Here is a 21,030-nt window from a genome sequence, read left to right on the forward strand (position 1 = left end):
TCAATCATTTACAGCATCTACCAATGGAACATGCTGGCATTATGCACACTATGGATTCTTGAGTGAATCAAGTTATAACTTTGTCGGAGTGTTTCTACAATATCCTGGCGTTCATGCAACCTGCATTATTTTCTAAGAATTCACCAAAAACTTGTAAAAACATGTGGTTCAAAGAATGTTTTGTCATGTTAGACAGACCAGGATACCATATGAATATGAGATGATAAATTGCTACTTAACCATGCAGGTGCAAGATTCTATAGTATAATGGAAGGAAAAAACTAAAGCAAACATGAAAAACAAAGCTCATTTCACAACTTGGATTTTTCATGTGTGTTTTGGGACCTCATAGACAAACAAAGAGTTTCAAAGTGATGTGTTCTTTTGTTTCTTCCCTGCATGCAATATCCATCATATACTCTTTGTTTCGGTTCTTTTGCTCTTGGTGCACATCCAAAAATATACTTTGCCATGCCATCTTGTGAACATTTACAGTTGTCTTGGACTTAGCAGGATGAAGAAAATTTGTTCTCTATCTTCAAGAATTTTGCTACAAGAGCACAGCATGATCCACGAGATAAATCAAGTATGAGGATTAAAATGTTGCACCCATAATGGACAAACTACTCCATAATATGCCAAATTATGACATATGATATTCTCTAAATTAATTGCACTTCAAACCCTACAATCTTACACTTTCTACTATTGTTCCAAGAAATAGAAATAAAAACAAATTCAAAGTCAAAAGTCAAAACAATACAAACTCTGCAATCAGCAACAGTGCTGCTTATTAATGAAGTTTGGAAATACTTATTCATGAAATATGCATATAAAACAAAGGCCCCATCACACGTAAACTGGTGTGACAGAAAAAAGCAAAAAAGCAAACACTGTTTCTCACATAGCTTTTGCCCATAGTCAAAGGCTACATGGAAATTGTCATTATCCTTTGCATAGTGCAAAAAGCAAAACACTTATTTCTCACATAGCTTGTCCATAGACAAGGTTACACGGGAAATGACTACCTATCAAAGAAACTGCATATGTGGATTTGCCACACTTGAAGCTGTCTAGATCACCACTCTTCATTATACCAACTGGTTCATTCTCTGGTGCTTCACAACATCCATGTATTATTGGTTTATCTTCCACGCCAGATCTGAACAGAAACTCATCTGCAACTATTGTATTGCCATCTTGTACTTCAGAGTGTTTGGGTTCGCCGTTCATGTGATTCCTATAAACATGAAAATAACAAATGAAGGTTAGCCAGTTTATTGAATGAACAAAATAAATAATGAAGTTTAGGCTTTCTTGAACCATAGGATTCATCTTTTACATTTAGGTGTTTTCCAAACAGTGTTATATTCATATTTTATACCACTTTCGTACTATCAAAATACATTTTCAACAAAAGAAACGGATAGCATTGCTTCACCTGTTTTTGGTTTGCTGCGGTTTACGTTTTTCCTGTTGCTTATGTTCATAGTTTGCCTTTCCTTTGTGTGCATGCTTCATATTCCTCTTTGAATATCTTTTCTTCAGCTTATTGTCATTAACAGTATGTGAAACAATTGAAGAAGGTGGCTCCCAAACACTTGGCGCCCATTTCACATTCAACTTTGGCCTTGGTCCAAAACCAAGTAGCTCATAACCACCTCTTAATGCAGATTTCTGCTTGATTCAAACGATACATGGATTAGCATAAGGGAAAAACTGCAATATTCCACCAAAAGACCATGGTCAACTATTCAAACAGCTACATGCTATATTCGAGCAATCTTATACTCATTTCATTCCCTATTTCTCAATTATACTGGGTGTGTCAGCAATTATATGCTCAATTCAACACCTTCTCACTAAGGGGGGTTGACCAGGTGCATTTGAGAGAATAATGACACAGTGAAATAAGATATGAAGAAAAGAACTAAATAATGGAGATCTAAATGTTCTTACAGGTGAAGTAGACTCCAAACTTCGACTTTTTTGCTCATAATGCTCATCAGAATCCTGTGAAATTTCAGATCCTTCTGCACTCTCTGAATCATGGGAGTTTCCTTCAACAGTAGTAGAACAAGATCCGTTCTTCATGCTACATTCCTTCACTGATATCTTTTCTTTATCTAACAACGAAGGTGTATTAAGTTCAACGATTTGTCGTGCCTTCTGCTTCTTTTTCTTCTTTTTCTTCCTCCCCTGAATTGAAGATTCACATTCTAGCAGTAATGGCCCTGCTAGAACGCACTCCATTGAATCCACTTTATGGATACAATGCAAGTCAGTTACAAGAGATATCTTTGTTCTCCTCTCGGATAACTGGTTATTTTCTCTCATGTCGTTGATCCAAGCCGTAAACCACGAGTTCACAATATCAATTGCTGACCTCCGATAGTTAGAAAAGTGCTCTTACACCTGTTTCCTGAGAATTTATACCATAGAAAACTTAAATTAAGTGCACTGCACAAATATGTTGTACAGATGTCACACCATTAGAAGTTCTATTCTTGTTAATCAAAAGCATATAAATAACTAAAGACATACCCCAGCAACCATTTTGGGATGTATGCTTACATGGGAAAAAAATGCTGCTCAGGCCCATGTTACAAATCATTAAAAGTTTATTTCCTCCAATTATTTTTCCTTTGAGATACATCATGCTCAACCCACGTATAATTAAAGACTTGTGCATGATAAATCTTATGTTGGTTTAATATATTCTTGGCTATTGCGCACATTATCTCAAATGTCTTTCCTATTTTCTATGTGATGAATCATTTAACTGTATAAATTTCAAGCAATTATACATACTTGGAGAAAGTAGTCTCACAACTTCATAGCAAGAAAAGGGACATTGCATTTGTCAAAAATGCCACTGCCGTCTTCACTCGAGAACAAACTTTATTAGTTTGATATGGTTTAGAAGAATGAAGCCTGCAAAGTCCCAAGGATAATTTCATAAATATTCAGAAGTAGAGATGCCAATCGACCAAAAGTATAGGGAATACATTGACCAGAAACCATAGAACACATAATATGAAAGAATGTCAACAGTTTCCGTACAAGTATCGAGTGAATTGGAACTGAAATTTTTCCTAATACTAATCAGAATATAAAGCATGAAGACTTGACTCCATAAGATATATAATTACAGCCGGTTCTTCAAAACTGCTGCAAAGATTGCCAATTGCATCAGAACACAATGCATAAGAACATAACTTCATAACCATATAATTACAGCCAATTGTTCAAAACTGCTGCAAAGATTGTAAACTGCATCATAAAACGATGCATAATGACATAATTTCATAAGCATATAATTACAAACCGTTCTTCATTACTTATGTAAAGATTGCAAACTAAATCAGAATACAATGTACGATTACTTGACTACATAAGTCATATAATTACAGCTGGTTTTTCAAAACTGCTTCAAAGATAGCCAAGTGTATCAGAATACAAAGTACAATGACTTGACTTCATAACCATACAATTGCAAACGCTTGTTAAAAACAGCTTCAAAAATTGCAAACTGTATCAGAGTGCAAAGTACAAGTACTACACTTTAAAAGCATATAATTAAAAACGGTTGTTCAAAACTACTGCAAACTATCTGTATTTTAACGTTTTCAGACTACAGATAGACTTAGATTCTACTCTAATTTCATTTTCAATGTGCGTTCTAAATCACAGACAGATGGTGAGTAATTGCTTATGTGGTTGATATAGCTTTTGCATGCACACCTAGGATGTTGTGTTTGTGCCCACATGGAGATACCCATTACATCCTTTGAATCAGTACATATACACATGCCAAAATCTTGTATTCGAAACCAGCACAAATCTTGTATTTGACACCAGCATGAGGGCGATTTATAAAAGGAGAGAAATGAACAACTATCATAAAGGATGTTTGTGTATATATCATACAACAAAGAATGATTCTTTCAGACACAAAACTTATCCAGTTTGAATGACAGATCTGATTCAATGAAAAACATGTCAATACATTGCATATAAAGAAAAGGTGAATTTACCAACAAGACTGACCAGTCTGTGAGATAGATCACACAGAAAACATATCAGAGATTTGCAAGAAATACACGGTTTATTACATAGGATACATTATATTCATAAAAACGATTATTTTAAAGGCTTAACCGTCCAGATAACTGACTGGATCAATATCATAAATGAATTTGACTTTAGGAATAATAGTCATCCAGTTTGAAAGAATAATTCGACCAATTTGAGAAACACGCTCGTTCAGTTTTTGCATAAAACACTCATGCACTTATCGTAAATGAGTGATAATTGGGAGACAAAATTGATGGAGTTTTTCCATATAATGCAGTTTGTGTGAGAGAACCCCGAGGGAGGAAGAAGATTATTTATTTCTGTTGGTACAAGAGGGAAGGATAGTTCATAACGATTCAGGTACAAGAGAACACTCAAAAGTTCGAAGCGGAATAGATTTACATGTACATCAGAATTGAGAAAAAAAAAACTTCTTTCACTTAGATTTGGAAGGGCTAATGTACTTTCACATAGCTATAGAAGTATCGGAGGAATTACACATACATATATATAATTATATGTATATATGTATACATATGCATAAATCACATATAACGAATGAGTACTGCACAGCAAACTCATCCACAGATCTGAACGAAAACAGTCATGCAAAGAAAATACTTTAACGCGTGAACTCTTCCATGTTGTAAGAGAGATCTAACAGACAGTGACACGTATATAAAACACATTACAGATCAAAATCAGCGACATTTCTACGGAAAAAACTCTTCGATTCGTTTACCTGTAGAGAAGATGGAGAAGAAGAGGCAAAGTGTCCCTTTCACTGATCACTTAGACTTGAAGGGACCGACGTACTTGGATATGGCTATGGAAGAATCAGTCCGAAGACCAGAAGGCCTGTGTATAGGCTGCTGAATCAGTTGCCATTTGGTATGCTCGCGGGCACAAGAGGCCCTGAACATACTGCGGTGGAGGAGAACAAGATTTCTTCTCTGGCACAAGCACACTCGCTTGCTTTCTATCCGATCTTCGTCTTCCGTGTGGACGATGGAAGAGATGGGTAATTAGGGTTTAGCAGAAGCAAAGCAAAAGAATTTGGAGGTCAAGTTTCCATAGCCATGGTTGCTGCACTCTCTCTCTGTGTCTCTCGATTTATGTATATGAAGAAGAGTGAATAACTATGTATGTATGTATGTACATATATATACATATACATAGATGTAACTTCTCATTATTTTTATCATTATAACTTCTCATTATTTATAAGTTAACGATGAACAATGTCTCTCTCTCTCTTCTCCTTTTGGTTTTGGTTTCACACTATGCCTAAGTGTGTCTATGTGTGTCCAGAGTTGAGACGAGACTATATCCATCAATGATATCACCCATCCCAATGCCTTCCGCACCCCGACCTAACATGGGGACACTTTTCACGACCTCTAGGGTCACGAAGGTCATAAAAAATTTACAACATAGGAAATCCATGGACCACACAGGATTGCGAGCTGAGCACATCATATATGCTCTCGAGTGTCTAGCCCCCTTTCTCACTCTAATCTTCGACCGTGCCCTCGCCGAGGGTTTTCCACCACTGTGGACCATGAACACAGTGGCCCCTATACATAAAGGAGGGGACCCAACGGACCCAAATATGATAAGTCATACGCTCGCTAAACTATATGGTGCGGTAATGGAAGCGGAGCTCAACGATTATATGGAAACATTAAGTCTTCGAGCACCTGAGCAGGTTGGCTTTAGATGAGCCTTCTCCACTATTGACCATATCTTCACACTTAGGTTAGACGAAGGCTCGTAAGAAGAAACTATATTGTTGCTTTGTGGACTTCCGCAAAGCCTTTACACAATTCCTAGGGAGAAGTTGTTTGATAGACTTAAGAGCTTGGAGATACCAAATGACATGATCTGGACCATTTATGTCCTATTTGAGCAAGTCTTTGGGTGCGTAAGATGCCCATGTGGCCTATCCGATTGTTTCACTAGCACCATTGGTGTAAAACAGGGTTGCTCCCTATCACCGACTCTTTTTGGGATCTACATTGATGATATCACTGATTTTATTGCTCGTAAGGGAGTAGCTATTGGGGATGCGCAAATTAGTCTCTTACTCTACGCGAACGACATTGTCTTGCTCTCGGAGTTAGAACACGACCTACAAAAGCATCTTAATACCCTAGATGACTTTTGTACACAACGAGGACTGGTAGTGAATCTAGCGAAAACTAAAGTCCTTATCTTTTATACATCGTCTTGAGTTAGGAGTAAATGTCACCTAATCCTCTCTCATAAACTAGTTGAGGTAGTTGGATCATATTTATACTTGGGAGTCACTTTTAGTGCTCGCTCAAGTAAATTCTCGATGACCCAGGCATCCAAAGATAGGCTAACGAGAGGGTATGCATCCCTCTCACTCTTCGAGAGACAATGCCAACAAGCATACTTTCAAGAGTCATAGACTAAGGGATGGCTCTTCGACTCATTAGTGACCCCTTCCCTCATGTATGCATCAATAGTATGGGCTCCAGGTCTACCATCTTTCATGTGGATGCAATTAGAGAGACCTTTGGTGACGATGTTATCACGTCAACTCCAAAGCAAATTGACAGTACCACATGACATTATTAGAGCAGAGTTCAGTCTACCCCTGATGTTGTAAATCATTTGTCTCATGGGCCAATTTTGGCCTTAGAAGACGTTAATATATCTTTCTCTCTCTTTCTCTCTCTCTCTCTCTCTCTCTCTCTCTCTCTCTCTCTCTCTCTCTCTTGTGTGTTGGATGCCTACCATTGTCGTTGTTAGAAATGAGGTGATCATAGTTTATTCCTCAGATGAAAATGCCCTGTGATTGATGAGGTCATGACTTTGCGATTTGTTGAATGAAATGTCTATGCAATGATTAGGGGGCAATATGTGAATGATAACACAACAACATGTTATTCAATGGATGAAAGGGCCTTATGATGATGAGAGGTTGTTATACACAATGTGTCGAAGGAGTCATTGATCGTTTGAGGAAAGTGCCACATGACGATGAAGGATTGTCATGATTCCTCTTATTAAAGGACCCTATGATGATCATAACATTTCTCAAGCCTCAATGCAATTTCTAGGCCATTGTTACTACCGTTTCCTTCACTCTTTTTCAAAATATGTGATGTTGGCATTTTGTCATTTGCATATTGTTTCACAAACCATTATGCAAAATCCACACTTTGCCCGCACTAAGGTTCTTCATATGTATTTTCCAAATCACAATGCAAGTTGTCGAAACATGATTGATCTCTCACACATTGTTGCCTAGCCTCTACGCGAAATCCAACTTGTGATCTCTATTTATCAAATTTGATAGTGTTTCCTAATGATCGCAACATCAGAATGCATTGATTGAGAACTAAACCCATAACTTTAATGCCACAATGTATGGTCTTTACCACTACAATACATGTTTGGGCATATAGAATTTTAACAAAGTGATTGATATAAATTTTATGAGCAATAATTTGTGGGGACATTTGAATTTGCTCTATTACATGAAAAGTCTCTTTTATTATGCATAAAGCTAAGGCATTTGCAAGCAATGGGTGGTTAGTTTCTTTTTGTCATAACTCTACCTACTTTCTGAACTCTTGAAATGAGTTATTGGTAGGAGAATGTTATCATTTTCATCTTTTACTATGTCTCAATTTCCATGCCGTGAAAATATTTTGCAGCGGCAACCTCACCATGTGCATGATTTCAAACGAAAGTTATGAAGAGTTCTATATTGAATGTAATTAATATCTACGCCATTACTTGAGTATAGAAACCGCAAGCTCGAGGCATTTGAATATGCAAGCTTCTCATTATCTCTCTTTTTAGAACACGTGTTCTTGTAATTTCTTCTATTGCTCTTTATTCTTGTTACTTATATCCTATCTCTTATTTAACCATTAATTATCGTGTGTAACATTGCATCATGTGCACATCATAGCTATCTATAAAGAATTATCCATTTTCCTAGAACAAACCTTTCTACCTTTTTGATGGGATTGAATAAGGTATGCTAGGTCAGGAAAAGTACAATAATTTGGATCTACATTGGTCTATTATCAATTAGCCAACAATTTGCAAACATTGATGTTTCATAGTTTGCCCTTAATGTTGGTTGTTGAAAGTGAATTTGTAAAGCGACATTCGTATGAGATAATGTTAAAGTCAAAACTAAGAACATTGGGTCATGGAAAGCAAATAAGTAAAGCCGTGTATATTGTTGGGAGAGAATTACAAGGTGTCCATGTTTGCAAACAAAAACGATGAAGACTTGAGCCCATGCTCCATACCCAAAGTTACACAAGCTTGCATTTACTTTTTGATAAGGTAAGATCATGAGCCTTTGGGGTTTCTCACCAATAAGTGAAAGAGTTAACTTGGGGAAAAAAAAAGGGAATCTAGAATCAATTGTTTTGACTTATAAAATTGATGGGGAGCATCAATGAGCATCTTTTGACCAAGATTGGTGAACTTTTGACTGTTCACTTTTCTTATCCACAACCCATGCATGATGTATCCACGACTCATCCATTACTGTGTATGGCCCATGTAAAGCTTCAAAGTTGACCTTTAAACTAAACAATCCATTCAATTTTCAAACTTCGTAGACCGGCATTTAAAATGTAGCAGCAAACTAAACAACATTTGCAAACCAAATCTTCATATTAAAGCACTGACAGAAGTTGCATGAGTGAAGTCTACATATTAACCAATGGACAAAACATATCAAAACTTCCCAAGTCAATATTTAATTTCATTAAAACTCATTGAAATTACAATAATGCTTGCTACTATAGGGGCATTCATCGCAGTGTAATTACATCATCAATTGCTCTTATATTTGTATTAATTCCAATGTAAATACATCATTCATTGCTCTAATTAACAATATCATTACAACGCAAACCATTACTATCACCTATATGTTTTCTTGTATTTATATTTTCAATTCGTTTAAATGTATTATCAAATAGAAGATGTCAATTTGTGCCTAATATCCAACTCATCAAAACGTACTTTATCATAAACCTGTAGTTATAAATGATCCAACTAAGTTTTTATTGGGATAGAATCTAGCACAACTCGGGATTATAACGCTCCAACCATTAAATTCATGGATATTCAACAGAAATAATGCTTGAAATTCTGTTCCCTTAAATCACATTTTCAAGGCTCACACGAGGAAAACTACGAAATGGCGATGTAGGTAGCTCATATACTGTAAAACATAAACTTTCAACAAAAGAATAATAACAGGAAATATTTTCATTTTGTATTTTTTTTATTGAAACATTGCAACTCAGACATTGAAACATCAAAATGTATGTCTGAGATAACAGAAACTTTGCTCCATTCTGTCAAGATTCTAAAGCTCACATGAGAAGAAAACTAAGGGAAATAACAAGATTTACAACATAGCGATAATAATAAAAAAGAAAACGTGTTTATTGAGACAATTCCAAACACAAAACCTTTGTATAGGTCGGTGGCCCACACCTGCTGATAATTCTTTCTTCTTGGGCATTAAAACGGATATCCCCAAAAAACGAGTGATTTGAGGAGATCCATCAAAGGAAGTGTCATGATGCAGAGAGTAGAGATACACTATTTGGTCATCGTCGTCTTCTTCTATTGTTAGTCGGAACAGGAACAGGACCACTGCTCCTCATCATAGTTACGAACTCATTGTAGTTGATGCAACCATCCTACCAAGCACAAAAACATAGCAATATCATCACTGATCCTTGAATATATCATAAAAAACAATTACAGAAGTTCCTTATCAATTCCCTGTCATCTCTTTTCCTACAGATGTTTTGAAGTAAGATTAATAAACAAACAAGAAAATGTCCTTTTTCTTTGGGCATAAATTTTACATCTATCATTTTATAACAATATCTACTCACATGATCAGTATCGACTTCCGAAATGATGTCTTTAATGGTCTCCTCATCTCCCATGTTATGGTCTTCCAGAGCTTGTTCTAATTCTTCTGTTGTGATGTAACTGTATTGAAAAACATCCATTGCTTGAGCTACAACTAGAAATGAGCATATTATGGGAACAAAAATAGCACCCATTAACATACCCACTATTATCCTTATCAAAGTATTTGAATGCAGAGAAAAGGTGATCTTCTTTGTCCATCTTGTTCATATGCAACGTTGCGGTGATAAATTCCATGTAATCAATCGTCCCATTCCCATCAACATCAGCCTACATAGAGATAATAAAAAATTAACTGGAAATTACAACGATGCAGCTCAAAACATCACAACATACAAAGTCCAAATAAATGATGCACTTTTCCTCTTGTTTTTTGTAAATGTAGTGAAAAAAAGAAAAAACTAACCTTTACAAACCTATAAGAGAAATGTATTAAATAGAACAAATGTTTTGAGAAATAACTCTCCCCCCTGTAAATAACACGTAATTTATGACACTAACCGCCTCCATTAGTTGGCGAACTTCATAATCTGCAAGCATTGTTCCTTGTTTAGCTAGGCCCTGTTTTAGCTCTTCCATAGTTAGTGTGCCACTATTGTCAGTGTCAATGCTCCTAAACAGTTCCTTCAACCCAGTGACCTCCTCTTCAGATAAATTTGATGCTATGACCTGTGTAACAATATTTTGAGGAAAACATAAATAAAAATGGTTTCTGCAAGAAACCAGCCTCTCTCTCTCTCTCTAACACATAATAAATATATATACTATACCTTCAAAGCAAGTTTTTTAAGTTTATTCATAGCTCTGAATTGCTTCATCCTTGTCAGCACAACATTATCGAGTGGTTTATCTGGAGCTTCTCCATCGATACGGATCCATGGATGACCTACAATTACATAAATAAAAATAGAACAAATAAATAACAAGAAGAAACATGAACAAAGATATAGATGAAAAAAACAAAGTGTGTCCCTGCAGTGGGATAAAAATGGATGAATTTTAGGATATCAAGAATATACACTTACTTAAAATTGCCTGGGGAGTCAACCTCTCCCTTGGGTTCTGTTTCAGCATCTTGCTTATAAGGTCCTTGGCTTGAGGGGAGATGTATGGCCATGGATCACATTCAAAGTCTATCTTGCCCTCCACAATGGCGTTAAATATTTCCTTTTCAGTCTCTGCAACATGTTATATTAGATTCCATCCGTATATTTTCTAGTTTCTTTTTCCTCCACTAACTCATATGTGTGTGTGTGTGTGTGTGTGTATAGTAATAAAAGCTTCTAAGATGTCTAATTGCTCACATTTCTTGCAAATATATAAATAGATACAGTTATTTCAGAGGTCAATATTTTACCAGCCCAAAAAGGTGGAACACCACTCAAAAGAATGTACAATATCACGCCAGCACTCCAGACGTCTGCTTCTGGGCCATAATTGCGTTGAAGCACTTCCGGAGCCACATAATATGCACTGCCAACAATGTCTCTAAATACTTCACCTGGGATATATCACAAGGAAAGATTATCAATCGATGTTCTCCATCACATCTTTGCATGTAATTGTTAACTATCATGTGGAAAAGAATCTCATTTAGACAATCAACAACACAGAAATACAATGGAGGAGACAAAAGTTATAATAAGCAGAATGCAAATAAGACCCAATTCTAAAGAAGTTTATGTAGGGCCTAAACAAGTTTACCATGGTTTTCTTAATCCTAAAAACAACCTTTACAGGCATCAAGTAGATCCATCAACCTCATAGATTCACTTCGATTCACGTAAGGTTATGTACATTCCTAATCAAATTTACCATGGTTTTTTTAATCCTAAAAACACTCTTTACTGGCTTCACGTAGATCCATCAACCTTATAGATTTGCTTAAGGTTATGCGCATTCAGTTTGTTTTTTGGTAATATAAGAAAGATACATCGTTTGAAGAAGATTCGTTGGTCCTATCACCTCCTTCATATTATATATATACTCATAACATCCGAATCCATAGAAACTTTACCTATGATTTTGTTTTCATCGTAAACAACCTGACTTAGAAGGTCCATATGATATATTATTGACTCCATCAACCTTACCCAACTCCTTTCAGATTATTTAGATGCTCATAACCTGGGATTTTGTTTTTCATCCTACAACAAATTCAGCTAGGTTTTATTCTCCACAATAAACAAAAACACTCCGTAAGTTTCCTTTTCCTTTCCTTCTTTCCTTAAAAGAAGATGTGAGGAGCAATGCACACGCATATGCTCATGACAACCTACATTCCATACAGATGTTTACCTAGTTTCTTTTGGCTCATCAAAAAGAAGGATTTACCTACCTGGTTTGAAGAAGATGGATAGACCAAAATCAGTGGTCTTGAGAGGAGAATCCTCGCTCTTGTTGAGGAGGAGGAAATTCTCGGGTTTAAGGTCTCGATGCATAACACCAAGAGAATGGCAAGTCCGAACAACCTCAATCATAGTCCTCATCACACCAGCAGCGACTCGTTCAGAGAACTTGCCTTTCGCAATGATCCTATCGAACAACTCTCCACCCGCACACAACTCCATTACCAAATGAACCGAGCTCTTGTCCTCGTAAGCGCCTTTGAGCTCCACAATATTAGGGTGACCCGTGAGAAGATGCATGATTTGAACCTCTCTTCTGACATCCTCAATATCTTCTTTGTGTGTGAGTTTCCTCTTCGATATAGTCTTACATGCAAAGAGCTCTCCATTGGATTTATTCGTGCAAAGGCGTGTGATGCCGAATTGACCCCTCCCAAGCTCTCGCCCGAGCGTATATGTCTCTCTCAAATCTTCCATGGGCCTATTCAAAACGTTACCAATCTCTACCTTCTTCAAATGTAGTGCCGAATTGCTAGTATTACTACCATTAGTACGATCCGAAGAATGCTTAGTTGTAGATATGTTGCTGTTGTTACTGTGTTGTGAAGGATTTGGTGGTCTTTGAGACTGAGGTGGCTTATATGATTGCTTGCTCTGTTCTTGTGGGTTAATTGTAGACGAATATGATTCTTGCTTCTTCTGACCTCGACCTTTACCCTTGGTATTGGTATTTCCCATGATCAATTTTAATACAGATAGATGGATAGATACGGCTATTTGAGTCTAAATGTGTTGACACAGATATGTGTGTGTTTACAGAGATGGATATATGGGTTCCTCTGTTCCTCTGATGTTAATTTTTTTTAATCTTAAAAAGATAAACAAGACAGAGACGGAGATAGAGAAATGAAATACTTCAGATCTGAATGATTGCACTGTGCAGAGAAATATAAGTGGGTTTCTTCTTCTCGTCAGGTCCTCCTCCTCCTCCTCCTAAACTGGGTCAGAAAACAGAACAGAAACAGAGAATATAGAGATGATTAAAGAAAGAATAGAGTAGAATGGAAGAGAGAGAGAGAGAGAGAGAGAATTCAGAATCACGTTCCACAGATCTCAGGCAAAAAGAATTTTTCCTCTTCTTTTTTCTATTCAGACACACAGACAGAAAAAGAGAGAGCAATTCAATACATACCCAAACATGCCATACATAGTATGTACATACATACATATGTATGTATGTATATGTGTATGTATATGATATATACACTACATACATATTTCCTTGACTCATTCAATGCTGCCCCCCCCCCCCCCTTTCCTTTGTTCTAAACTTCTAGTCTAGAACAAATGTATGTATGGTATGTATGCATGTAGCTTATTTGTATGCATGCATGTATATGCATTTAAAACCCCTTCCCCTTCCTCTTCCTCTTCTTCCTCTTCTTCATCTTTCAATCACAAGACTTAGATTTCCTTGAGACCCATTCAACCATGGTCACAAACGTGTTGTACTCATATCATCGTCATTGTATTAGTTGTATACACCCTTCATCAGCTCATTGGTATTGTGGTGTGCTTTTTTGGTCATCTTTTCACTCATATCCTGTGTACACCCTTTGTATTTGTTTCATTGGTATCCTCTTGTCAATACATAATATCAAACGGGCGAGAAGGGTAGCGACATTGACTCCACCTGTCTTTGTCGCCCTTTGTTATTATCATCGTTTACCCCTTTTGTCTATGTTTTTATTGACCATACTAAAACTCTACACTTTGTAGTCTCGTTGATATCAACATTTACTTTGGGTCAAATAGATCAAGATAAATTGGACTTTGCCATTATCTTTCCCTAACATCATTAGATCGCATTGTCCCGCCTCCCCTTGGTCTATGTTTTCCCCCGTCTTTAGCGATTGTGTCACAATCTCACTAGTATCATCACATACCACTTCTCGGAAATTTCCCCCGTCTTTAGCAATCATAATCTAGCATTTTTATGGATGGGTTGAAACCCAATAATAAATTATTATTATTGCTATAAATCCCATGTTTTTTGTCCCTATTTATTAGTAACTATGTAAGATATTTCCTAATTTGCTTCTTCTTATTAGATCAACATTGTGAATTTGGGATAGATTTTCTTTTCATTATTTATCAAGATTGTGTTGAAAACATTTTCAATTATCAAGGACAGTAAATTAGAGTATTGTCTTCGTCTCTCGAATAAGTGAAAATATCCTATTACATTGGATAATGCTACGAGTGGAGAGGAGATGTTTTTTGTCCTCTCTTGTCATGTCTTTCAAACTAAATTTGTAAAGTCGTCGCATATCAACATTATCAATTTGTGTGCTCTTGAATAAGATAAAACCATATTGTCTCACAAACATGTGAAACAAAATTTAACCAATATCGATCATATTATAGTTCAACCCATTATCCTAACTCTATAAATCTCGTGAACTTACCTCTTAGTCAGAGGTCATGTGGAATTTATAAATGACGAATTCCTCCATGAGCAAGTGCTTATGTGGAATGATTGTTTATGAGTGTGTGCACTTTATATTTGTGTCGTTGTGCAAATATGAGATTCGATGCAATTGATCGAATAATGGTCTTGGTGTCGCTCCGTCAACAATGACAACTGCATGCCACCTTGTCATGAACGAATTGAGTTCCCTGTGATGAATCCAATAATATTTGTTCTTGATACACATTAGGAAGAAAATGATTGTAGTTTAGCAAAAGAAAAATAAAATTTAACATCTGATTTCTTCTCCCACAAAAAGAGGAATTGAGCATCAATTTTTGTCGATTAATAGAAACAACAGAGGAGACTATCTTACGGTTGGAGAAAGATTGACATATCAACGTCATCAAACTTGTCATGAAAATATAAAAGCCGATGAGAGACCATTTCAACATAAATGCATAACTATTTCAACATGATATGGTTCTTCCAGGGTATGAATATAGCATTATACAATAAAATGGTTCATAAATCTCTCTCTCATGAACCCCAAATCTGTCCATAAGAATGTACGTTCTTCTAGACATGAACATTGTTAAAGTCTGAATATACAATATTGGAGCTATAGAGAAACCCGTAATTTGTCAAAAATAATCAAGCATGTCTAGTTTTTCTCTTTCTTCCTTTCTTTCTTAGAGAGAATTCATTTAGAACAATTTCCACATGTCAACATGCAAAGCACAATGTGATGTATTGCCTCTAATATTGTTAGAGCTAGATCCTAATGTAAGCATGAGATAAGGATATAATAAATATATAGAAAAGAAAGGACAGAGAGAAAGAAGGGTGTCGATCCACCCAATCATTGTTACCCGTAGGAGTTGTATGGGGAGGTATAAAGATGGAACACGATAAAGTGGTTGTTGTGTATGTGTAATGTATACAAGTGTGTGAGGATGAGTATGTGTATGAACACATGCACATTTTTGTGTGCATGTGTACAAAGATGAGAGAGTGGGTAAATGGTGTAACTCCCTACTTGTCTCATTCTTTATTTGCAACGATTACCTCTTATACATATATAAACCCCACCCACGGGGTATCATGGAAGAGAAGAAGATTTTGTGTCTTTATTTCTCTCTCCCTCACGTGTAACCCCCTTGGGAGGGCTCCACCCCCCACTCATAAACACTTGGCATGTCCTATTGTTGACCCTCCCTTGTGAAGAAGTCTCTCTCTCTTTTATTATTATTATTATTATCATAATTAGCTTACCCTCACGGTAAATTGTTTACATTACTAGCACTACATCTTGGGTTCGAAACCCAATTTTCTCACCTCTCTATTACACTAGACTATATATCTCTTATTTCACTAGATGCCACTGTGGAATGTAGGGGTTGAACCCATGACCACCTGGTCTCCATTGGGCAACCTTACCGATTGAGCTACATCCATTTGGACTCTCTCTCTCTCTCTCTCTCTCTCTCTCTCTCTCTCTCTCTCTCTCTGTGACATGCATGTCAGTTTGTCCCTGTGTTAAAGAGTGTGACTATTAGAGGTTTAAGCAGCCTAGCTCAAGGAAAGAACCTAGTCTCATTGACAAGCTTTTCACAAAAAAGAAGCTCAAAATGGAATCCAGACATCATGAAAGAACACAAATGCATGTGTCTCACTATCTTTGAGGGGAACAAAGATACGCTTAACATGAAAGTTAGTGATAAGATGAGATCACAAGATCCTCATAGAGTTCACCACATGAGTTCAGAGTGATAGCATTGACACATCTGCCATGAGTGTTGAAGGGCTGACAGTGCAGAAACAGGTATCATATGAGGATTCATTACCTCAATCCTTTGAGTTTTCATCTGAGGAGAGATAGGAGAATAGAGATGGTTATTTACAACCTATCTCACAGAAAGACAACATCTTTGCATTGAATGTGAGAAGGCATTCTGAGACAGAAAACATGTCACATTTACTGGTGACGTAGTTCCTAAAGACTTGGAATACGAATGGAGGTACAGAAAAATACAAATATTGTAGAAACACAACTCACCCTAGCATTCAAGAACATTTCTACAGATCATGAGCCAGCCAGCCAGAGTCACCAGAAGAAGAAGTGGCAAGGAAGGAAGAAAAGAAAGATTGGACCCTAGAAGCTGTAGGGAAGACAGAGAGAAGGAAACGAAGAACACAAGAACGAGAGAAGAGAGAAATGAAGACAAAGAGAAAGAAACGAAGAAAGTAGAGAATGAAATCCAGAGAGAAAGGGAAGAGAGGTAGAGAGGAGAATTTCAAAAATTAGAGGGCATATGAGAAATTTTCAAAAACTTGAAGGTAAAACGAGAATATCAAAAACCAAGCATGGTACAAAAACTCAACTCACATGAAGGAAATGAAGAATACATATACACGCAATGTGATTTTACGACCCATGTTGTCGTGATGAGCTGATTGGTGTGTGATCCAATTGTGAGATGTGCTAACCGAACGAGAAGGTTCGTGTCAAGCAAGCTTTGATTGAGGTTATTGATCGTAGAGTAATGTTTCATTTGAGGGTTTTTTGACCCACGAGAAGACCGATGGAGTTCTGGTCAACAAGAGTTTGTCATGGCAAGTGGGTTCGATCATGTAATGCATTGTCCCACAAGCATGCCATGTGTTACCCCCAAGAGTTGTACGGGGAGGTATAAGGGTGGAACACGATAAAGTGGTTGTTGTGTATGTGTAATGTATATGAGTGTGCGACAATCAGTATGTGTATGAACACATGCACATTTGTGTGCATGTGTAAGAGAAGAAGATTTTCCCTCTCATTTTCTGTATCTTTGTTTCTTTTCTTTTTTTATTTTATTATTATTGTAGTTAGCTTACCCTAGTGGTAAGTTGATAGCACTACATCTTGGGTTCGAAACCCAATTTTACTCACCTCTCTATTATATTATATACTCCATACATATCTCTTAATTCACTAGATGCCACTGTGGAATGTAAGGGTTGAACCCATGACCACCTGGTCTCCATTGGGCAACCTTACCAACTGAGCTACTTCCTAGAATTGTGTGGGAAGCAAGCAAAAAAATCCAAAAGCCTTTGATCATATTTGACCATGCTTTCCACATCTCTTCGATCGAGCCCAATCTTTGCATGAATTCCTCTCACAACCACAATGTGCACTCTCGATTGCAACATTCATTGGTAAAGTTCTTGAACATCGAGAGTCACTACTCACTTTCACACGTATCACGTGAAATGTAATATTTTTGGTCTCATAGGTCATATTTGACCTCCAAAGACGGTAATATAATCTCTCTCTCTCTCTCTCTCTCTCACTCACTCACTCTCTCTCTCTCTCTCTCTCTCACGCATAACCCCCTTGGGAGACCCCCACCCATAAACAACCACCCTCGGGTGAAGGGATCGAGACGGGCTCGAGCCTCGATCGACATCCCATACCACCGTTATGGCATCGAGTCGTACCTGGTACTGGTGCGCTCGCTTACAAGAGTTTGATCACCACTTAAGTAGAGTCTTGACGTAGTTGAATCATCTCAAATGAGGGTAGTTAGGCCTCATATTTATAGCCAAACCTAAGGCCCCCAGGCAAGGTCACACTTGGCCTTTGTGGGTTGTCTCAATCCCAAGTATTAGAAGTAATCCTTCCCTTCTTTACACTCTCGATTAACCCTCACACTTTATCCACATGTATAGAATACTACGGTACAATCTTACCACGAGATATTATATGTTCATGCCTGTAACATACTCCCCCTCTTTAAAACATTACACTATTGCAATGAAAAGTTAGGGAAATTAGTTTTAAGAGTATTTTCTCATTCCCATATAGCATCTTGTGTAGACTTATCCAACCATTTAACTTTAAATTCTCGGATTATTTTAGAACGCAAATTTTTTGTTTTAACATCAAGAATTCTCTCTGGTAAATGTGGTTTAGAAGATAATTTGCCCACATATGTTTAAGAAAACATATGTGTCTAGAAACCTCTTTTCCCCCTTGTTAACTAGACAACTATGTTGGTACGTTACTCAACCTCAAGTCTCATCATTACAATGGCTACCATAAGGAGCAACCTAATCATGGTCAAGCCAATAGTAGTCAACTTTTCGTAGTAGGCCCATGTGGCCCATCACATGGTTACGTCATTACAAATGCCTTCTGTAATGATGATCTCATGGTGGCATCATAAGCATGTAACGAGTGAGGGATGTTGGATGTGTGTGTCATAGGGGCAACCTCACATGAAGTGGATCAAGCCCTTATGCTCACAACATCATTGTGGTTATGCTTGTTTCGTTGTTATATGTTACTGGCCGGCAAAGGAGTCCAGAGTGTGAAACGGGGAGTTATTTAATTAGTAGGAATGGTTGTAAGTAAGCTATGAGTGTGGACGGACGGATCGGAATCGGTATGCCGTTCCAGATCCGGACCGATCCCGAACAGGTGCGGATGACACCGTTTTGTAATACAGACCGGAAACCTATTTAAAGGCCCGGATATAATGTAATGAATAGCGGTTAATTAATAAAGCTTAGTGTTGTTATCTCTCTGTGTTAATTGCCGTTCTGCATTCATTGTTATATCTTACGCGTGTGATTATTAAAGACGATCATGCTAAGTAACCTAATTAAGTCGGATTAATCGTTGAGTCTAATCCTGTTGCCGTAACACCCCTTTGGTGAAGTGTCTTCCGTAGACACCCTGTGTTAGGCCATTGTCCGGCCCTAAGAGTTAACACAGTTTTTGGCGACCACGATTCCTGTTTTTGCAGCGAACGACGGCACGGATGGATGACTAGATCAACGCACGACCTAGTTACAGATCGAACTCGACGCCTTGCCGAAAGGCAAAGGAGACGTGAGGCTTTCCAGCAAGCGGCGCAGGAAATTAGAGCGGATTGCTCGTTTTCCAACGTAATCTGGAGAGTAGTGGAGGACTCCCTCTGGTTACAGCAAACATCGTACCCGGATGACGGCAGCAACCTAAGCAGCCTCCGAGAAACCGAATCCCTTCTCCAGGCGTTGGCAAACGGAGAAGGCGAAGCAGAAGCCTTTTCAGCGTATGAATCGGACTCCAAAGGGGAATATAACGTGCACACGAACTACCGTTGCAGCAACGAAACCCCGGGCGGACCGGAGGACGAAGGATCAGATACCTTACCGACACCAGAACCGGAAGTGCTAACGCTGGAACCCCTGGAACCAGCAGAGGAAGAGCGACCTCCGACACCGGAAGTCGAAGAGGAGAGGCCTCCGTCACCAAAAGAAGAGGAAAGACCACTGACGCCGGAGAAAATCCCGGAACGAGCACCAACACTGCCCACCCGCCCGCGCACCGATACCGGACGACGACATGCCGTTCCAGTACTCCAAGTATAGAGATGATCCAGACGCGGAAGCTCATGTGCACGCCTTTGAACAGACATGGGAAGCCAACCATGTGTCCCAACGATTGACCCCGGATGAAGAGGAACGCTCTAAGATAGCGGAATTTGGCGTCACATTGGAGGGACCGGCAGCAAGATGGCGCCGGACGCACGACCTGTCTACCATCAACAAGACCGTAATGGTAGGCTTATTTTATACCATCCGACAGGAAGCAGGGGAGAGCATTCCCCAGTTTTTCATCCGGTTTCAACGGATGCATAGTCAGCTTGCCCGTGCACCCCCGAAGGAGGAATTACGGACTATATTCCTAAACGCGCTCCGGGAACCCCTACGCACGGTTTGCACGGTAATTGACTTCCGCACAAGTACCATCGACCAGGTCATTGACCGGGTGAGAGAGATGGAAAAGACAAGCTCCTGGCTCACACTAGGAGCACTCCAACGGGCATTACCGTTCGATGAAGACCTCTAGTTTCGACAAGCAATACAGTGAACAACCTGCTTGAATTCCGGACACTCGGCTCTAGAATGCACTATGAGGACGCAATGTGTAATCTGTCAATCCAAGGGCCATACGATGGATAGGTGCGAGTATAATCTATTGAACCGGCAAGCACCGCCCGTCCGACAAATTGAGACACGCAGCAGCCAGGATGAAGAAGAGGAACGCTGGCGGCGAATGGACCGCGACCGACTGGCACAGGATGTCCGGTATGGCGATCGACGGGAGAATGATGTCCGGTACGGTGATCAGCGGGATAACTATGACCG

At 38.3% G+C, this 21,030-nt stretch overlaps 2 protein-coding genes across 2 annotated transcripts; both read right to left on the reverse strand.

The window, feature by feature from the left end:
* Positions 1-768: 768 nt before the first annotated feature.
* LOC147866952 (uncharacterized) lies at positions 769-5,183 on the reverse strand. The gene is made up of 5 exons (XM_087339729.1): positions 4,820-5,183; positions 2,812-2,934; positions 1,960-2,422; positions 1,442-1,677; positions 769-1,240 (listed from the first exon to the last, which is right to left on the reverse strand). The coding sequence occupies exons 3-5, from the start codon at positions 2,335-2,337 to the stop codon at positions 985-987; spliced, it is 870 nt and encodes a 289-aa protein (XP_087195855.1). The 5' UTR covers positions 2,338-2,422; positions 2,812-2,934; positions 4,820-5,183; the 3' UTR covers positions 769-984.
* A 4,208-nt stretch (positions 5,184-9,391) lies between these two features.
* Positions 9,392-13,533, reverse strand: LOC147866953 (calcium-dependent protein kinase 34-like). Its single transcript, XM_087339730.1, has 8 exons — positions 12,371-13,533; positions 11,390-11,533; positions 11,058-11,210; positions 10,803-10,918; positions 10,534-10,701; positions 10,175-10,302; positions 9,993-10,092; positions 9,392-9,791 (listed from the first exon to the last, which is right to left on the reverse strand). Exons 1-8 carry the CDS (start codon positions 13,116-13,118, stop codon positions 9,699-9,701), a joined length of 1,650 nt encoding a protein of 549 aa, XP_087195856.1. The 5' UTR covers positions 13,119-13,533; the 3' UTR covers positions 9,392-9,698.
* Between the last annotated feature and the right edge of the window lie 7,497 nt (positions 13,534-21,030).

The sequence above is a fragment of the Azolla caroliniana genome, unplaced genomic scaffold (assembly GCF_043228905.1).
Source record: "Azolla caroliniana isolate FFs.n. ecotype wild unplaced genomic scaffold, voAzoCaro1.0.p SCAF_2, whole genome shotgun sequence".
Taxonomy (NCBI): domain Eukaryota; kingdom Viridiplantae; phylum Streptophyta; class Polypodiopsida; order Salviniales; family Salviniaceae; genus Azolla; species Azolla caroliniana.

Excerpts from the sequence above, each read along its gene's own strand:
- LOC147866952 (XM_087339729.1), bottom strand. The coding sequence starts at position 2,337 with ATGAGAGAAAATAACCAGTTATCCGAGAGGAGAACAAAGATATCTCTT. Across the intron at positions 1,678-1,959 it reads GTTTGGAGTCTACTTCACCT|AAATCTGCATTAAGAGGTGG; the intron begins GTAAGAACATTT and ends TGAATCAAGCAG. Across the intron at positions 1,241-1,441 it reads CCGCAGCAAACCAAAAACAG|GAATCACATGAACGGCGAAC; the intron begins GTGAAGCAATGC and ends TCATGTTTATAG.
- LOC147866953 (XM_087339730.1), bottom strand. The coding sequence starts at position 13,118 with ATGGGAAATACCAATACCAAGGGTAAAGGTCGAGGTCAGAAGAAGCAA. Across the intron at positions 11,534-12,370 it reads ATCCATCTTCTTCAAACCAG|GTGAAGTATTTAGAGACATT; the intron begins GTAGGTAAATCC and ends GATATATCCCAG. Across the intron at positions 10,303-10,533 it reads TTCGCCAACTAATGGAGGCG|GCTGATGTTGATGGGAATGG; the intron begins GTTAGTGTCATA and ends ATCTCTATGTAG.